The 5,624-nt window shown below is 41.6% G+C and overlaps 1 protein-coding gene across 1 annotated transcript; it reads left to right on the plus strand.

Annotated features, from left to right (window-relative positions):
• Positions 1-4,213: 4,213 nt before the first annotated feature.
• On the plus strand, positions 4,214-5,560 carry LOC103376309 (chondroitin sulfate synthase 3). Its single transcript, XM_074465738.1, has one exon. It carries the CDS (start codon positions 4,988-4,990, stop codon positions 5,558-5,560), a length of 573 nt encoding a protein of 190 aa, XP_074321839.1. The 5' UTR covers positions 4,214-4,987.
• Positions 5,561-5,624: the final 64 nt, after the last annotated feature.

A 5,624-nucleotide genomic window follows, 5' to 3' on the forward strand; every position in this document is an offset into this window, starting at 1 on the left:
CAAAGTCATATCACTGCATTCAAACACAGTGTTATGTAAACAGAGCTCTGCTGGTGTAGTGATTCTACTTAAAAAGAGTGAAAATCTCGTACTGGTTAGCAGGTAGAGCTCAAAATGATGGATGTTCATCCTGGGTAGTCCTCTTGGGGAGCATCCTGTGCTCAATATCACTCTAAAAACTTCAACTGAACCACTCGGTTTATATTTGGTGAAACATTTTTTCACTTCCAAATATTGAGTAAATTAAAAAGTTGTGAAATCATTTAAATATACTTGATGGTCTTGGTAAATCTAAGTAAAAAAATATTATCTAAATAACTACATTTAGTACCATGACATGAAACAATTAAGTAGATATAATAGAAATTCTGAGTCAATGCAATTGTGCCTCATAAGTCAAGAACACACACAAAAAATAAGTACGAAAAATTCCACATGCAGAGTAGATGTAACTGAAAATTAGACTGCTGTTTAACCAAACATATGTGCTAATTTTTACAAAATGTTGTGATGATCAATTAGCAAAATAATTAGGCTGTACTTACTTAATTTTAAATTGCATTTTACCTTTTACTCCAGGAATGCTTTAATGGAATCAATTTTTAATGAAAAGAAAATGTACATATAGTAACATTTTAAGGAAACGTTTATAAAACCAAAATCTAACCTGGTTTACAATGCCACAAGATTTTAGAGCAATAGTCTCAATAGGCATTATTTTAGATATCAATTATAAAAAGTGTCTGTCAAGACAACAGCTCAAACTGCGTATTTCACTGTCCACAATATAAGACTGACAAAATAGTTTCAATGGGCATGATTTCAGATATCAATTATAAAACACATTTATCCAGACAATGAATCATAAATATGTCTAATTTAGTATCATAGCAAATATTAATTAAACACGTTACAGCCAATTTTCAGGGGGTGCTACAGTTAATTAACTTTGGTCACAATGTCAGTCGGTCAGTCAAAAACGAAAGAGATATCCGGGCGGCTGTGGCTCAGGTGGTAGAGCGAGTTGGTCGATGATCGGAAGGTCGGCGGTTCGATTCCGCCCTGTAACCTGTTTCATGGTCGTTGTGTCCTTAGGCAAGACACTTCACCCACCTTGCCTGGTGTGAATGCGTATGAATGGATTGTTGAGGTGGTGGTCGGAGGGGCCGTAGGCGCAGAATGGCAGCCACACCTCTGTCAGTCTGCCCCAGGGCAGCTGTGGCTACAATCGTAGCTACCACCACCAGAATGAATATGTGTGAATGAATAATTGACAGTGTAAAGCGTCTTTGAGTGTCTAGAAAAGCGCTGTATAAATCTGATCAATTATTTATTATTATTATTATATCCAATTTATATTCTCTCACTGCGTCAATTTCTTTATATCTAAACTGAATAATCAGCATCACTGTCATCACTATCATCAGGAATGTCCCCTTGGCTCGCTGTTCTGGAATCATTCTGACAGTTCTTGCACCCATGTAACTCTGTACAACTCAGGTATGCTTACAGCTAATAATCTTCAGCACCTCTCTAGGAGCAGGATCATTAGTCATCCAATTGATGGAGAATTGATTCTCATGGATACTTCAGCCATGGCATTCTGCTGATGGTGCACATTATATCAAATACTCAAAGCAAAATGATCCTGCAGTAACTGAAACTTTGTAGTGATAGGGCTATTACTGTAGGCCTATCAATCATTATTGCGACAACATTTTGAATTAAATATTTTATATTTTTTTATTTTAATTAAAGTAGATTACTATTAACTATAGAATCAGCAATTATTATAATAGATGAATGTTTGGAATCTTAGAAACTTAGTTATTTTGAAAAATGTAAAAATGCCCTACCACCCATCCAAGAGAGGAAGAGGACTTATTAACAATGAATGGCTACACATAAAATTTGAAGGAATGATCAGAAGAATTCCACTGTCTGATGTGCTTTGACCATGTTAGCATGTATAATCAAAAATCAGAGAGAGGGCCAGCACAGCAGCAGCAGGCAAACTACACACACACAGACTACAAAAAAAACTAACTTTTTTCACATATACGATTCTAGGCCTACTCACCAGTACTATCTGATTTCTGTTTTTCTCGTTTTTGCTTGGCATAGAACAACTGTCTTTTGTCCGTGAAACGTTTGTCACAGGAAGGATGGTAGCAGGGATGGCTTTCCAGTTCACTGTACTCGCTGTCCAACATGTGTATCAAATCAAACCAGGTTTGTTGTCATTTTGCTGTACATACACAGCAGTACAAGCAAGACGAGGGGGCGTTTCTTCAGGATCATTTAATTAAGACGTTTTGCGGAATGCATGTCTGGGATAGACAAGACACAAGACAGGGACACAAAGACACACACGATGGTGTGACGATGGTGAAGCCGCAGATGCTGCCCAGAACTAACTAGCTGTCTGTCTGTCTGTCTGTCCGCCCAGAATAATATCGTCCCCTCCAGCTGTATGTCCGTCTGGGATGTTGTCATGGAGCCATGTTTCTGTTAAAGCAAACACACAGCAGTCTTTCCACTCTCTGCGGGTTTCTCTCAGCAAACATAGCTCCTTCAGCTTGTTGTGGAGGGAGCGGACATTGGAGAATAGGAGGATGGTCCTGCTGGTCTGGAGGGGTTAGTCTTTAGCCGAGCATGAATCCCGGTTCTCTACCTCCTCTTTGATTGGCAACATGACATTGCTTTCTCTCCCTTTCAGTGATATCCACTCTTTCGCAATTATCCTGAATGTGTCTGATCGTGCTTGAGTTATCAAGAATATGCATACAACAAGCAGGGTTTTCCAGATTTTCATCTGGATTTGGCGATCTACGCCTCACTGAGGTCATAAGGTGGTATTTGCGTTAGGCTGATTGTCGGAATAGAACAGAATAGAATAGAATAGAATGCTTTTTATTGTTTTCATACACAAAGTACAACGAAATTAAAAGACAACTCCAGTGGTGCAAAATGCAAGTATAAAAAGACAAATAAGAATATATAAATATATTTACAAAAGGAGCCAGAAGGAAGTATATACAGTTTATTCTACCAGACGGTAGAATAAATACATTGCACTGATGAAGTGAAAACACTGTGGAAAAATGAGGAATAGAAATATATAAATAAATAATTAGAAATAATCATAAATAAATTATAATATATTAATAATATATGTAATAATAATATATAAATAACAAACAGTACAGACCCCAAACTAATGTGCGTTCAGTACCCATAGTGCACTTGGGTAGAACGTGTTGGTGAGTCTGGATGTGCCTGGATGGACCAGTACCTCTGTCCTGAGAGCAACAATGAGAACAGACTGTGCCTGGGATGTGAACCATCGAAGGTGATGCTTCTGGCCTTTGCAGACATCTGGTGTCATAGATGTCTAACAGAGAGGACAGCTGTGCTCCTATGATGCTCTGTGCTGACTTCCTGACTCTCTCCAGAGCCTTCTTGTCAGCCTGAGAGCAGCTCCTGGACCACACCAAGATGTTGTAGGTGAAGATGCTCTCTACAGAATACCTGTAGAAGGACAACAGCAGTTCCTGGGACAGGTTGACCTGGGACAAGGTCACTGACACTTCACACTCCTACCACGGCAGAAAAGATAGTTTCATCTTCACACTTGAATTGCAAAAATACTGCAGGATTTCTGTCTGTGGAAACTTTATGGAAGTAGGATGGGTTTATATATTATCAGAATATATAAAGAGATTTTACTTCCCATAATAGTGGAACGGAACATCACGATAGAAAAACTAGCCTATGGCCTAAAACGTTGTTTTAAAGCATGAAAAACAGCAAAGTTGTATTTTTTGAAACTCAATAGTTACAAACATGTTTTGTCATTAGAATGTGTTCTAGTATGATAAACATGAAGGCAAAAGATGTTTCAATTCACTTTGTGTGAGGGAATTCACAGGAGACACCACTTCACAAACCTGATCTTCTCATCCTGCAAAGCAATGTTTAAAGCATGAAAAAGAGTAAAGTTCTATTTTTTGAAATTTAATTTTTTGAAATTCAATGTTAACAAACATTATTCAGAAGATTGGCCGATGAAAGAAAGTAGCTGCTGCATTTAAATTCNAATTTTTTGAAATTCAATGTTAACAAACATTATTCAGAAGATTGGCCGATGAAAGAAAGTAGCTGCTGCATTTAAATTCACAGCTTTTATTTTGTGATCATTAGAGCAACATTGTAATTAGCCTTCAAAATAAGAGCACTTGCATCCGGCTGTGAGATTTATTATTTATTAGAACAAGTGTGACATCATAAGATTGGGTGCATACTGTGCAATCGCATGTGGTTTTAGCTAGTCTCTGCTCCTGGAAACATATGGGTCCATCAGTCCTTGAGTCCTGTACGTTCAGGGAAATTATTTTTTTATTTTGAAAAATGACAACCGGATCAGAAGTCGTGTTGCTCCACATAACGGAAAGTAGAAACAGATGCTGATGGTGGCAGGCTGGAAGTGTCTCGGAGAGAACGTAGACCATGAAGCCCTGTGGAAGCGCCGTGTGAAGGTGTCTGACGAGGCCGAGCTCCAGCTTCTGAGGAGCGGACATTACTGAACAAGCCAGCACGGCGGCGACGAGCAGCCGTGGGGGTCGTGGATATGAATGAACAATAAGACACAGGAACACACCTCGGGACGTCTGACGGATTCAAAGCGGCTGTCATTCGGATCTGAATCTGCTGTTTACATTATTGTTTCCCTGGAGTTGTGAGCTACAGACGGCCGAACTGCCCCCCTCCCCCAGTCTGAACAGATGCCAGTCATTTCTGATCGCGGTCATGGTGCCATCAGATGTGGCAGCTGTATTTTTCCACAGCAGGTAGACACCAGAAATGTCCCAGAGATGCTGGATGGATGTTGCCCGTCCACGTCAGCAGCTCCCCAGACAACGGCAGCATTCATACGTTTCCTCTCTCCGGTAACCGCAGAGCTGAGGTCCGCTTAGACTGAACGGCAATGGCTCTGAAGTCAAGGAGACCGTGGACGACCGTGATCTTCGGTGTCTTTCTGGGATTCACCGCCTCCTCCTGGCTCATCGTACCTCAGGTTCTGGAGAGTAAAAGGAAAAAATCCCCCGTGTGTTCGTACTATAGTGACTCTGCCAAAAGTGTCGACATCCTCGGGAACTCTTTCAAAGCCCGGGACAGCGCGCCGTTCGCTCAGGAGGATGAGCGGCCACCGAGGGCAGGAAACGGTAGCGGAGCTGCCGGGAGAGCCGTCAGCACCCCAAAGCATTTCCTCTTCGTCGGCGTGATGACAGCCCAGAAATACCTGAGCACCCGCGCCGTGGCCGCCTACGAGACGTGGACGAGCTCCATCCCCGGGAAGGTGGAGTTCTTCTCCAGCGCGGGCTCCGGTTCCGTCCACGTACCGGTCCCCGTCCCGGTGGTGTCCCTGGCAGGTGTGGACGACTCGTACCCGCCACAGAAGAAGTCATTCATGATGCTCAAGTACATCCACGATCACTACCTGGATAAATACGAGTGGTTCATGCGGGCAGATGACGATGTGTACATCAGAGGTGACTAGTGTGTGTGTTGGTGACAGACTGTGTGTTAGTGACAGAGTGTGTGTTGGTGACAGACTGTGTGTT

This window comes from Stegastes partitus, unplaced genomic scaffold (genome assembly GCF_000690725.1).
Source record: "Stegastes partitus isolate 25-593 unplaced genomic scaffold, Stegastes_partitus-1.0.2 Scaffold3816, whole genome shotgun sequence".
Taxonomy (NCBI): Eukaryota; Metazoa; Chordata; class Actinopteri; family Pomacentridae; genus Stegastes; species Stegastes partitus.

Bases quoted from the DNA above. Each gene is read 5' to 3' on its own strand.
- LOC103376309 (XM_074465738.1), top strand. From the start codon at position 4,988: ATGGCTCTGAAGTCAAGGAGACCGTGGACGACCGTGATCTTCGGTGTC.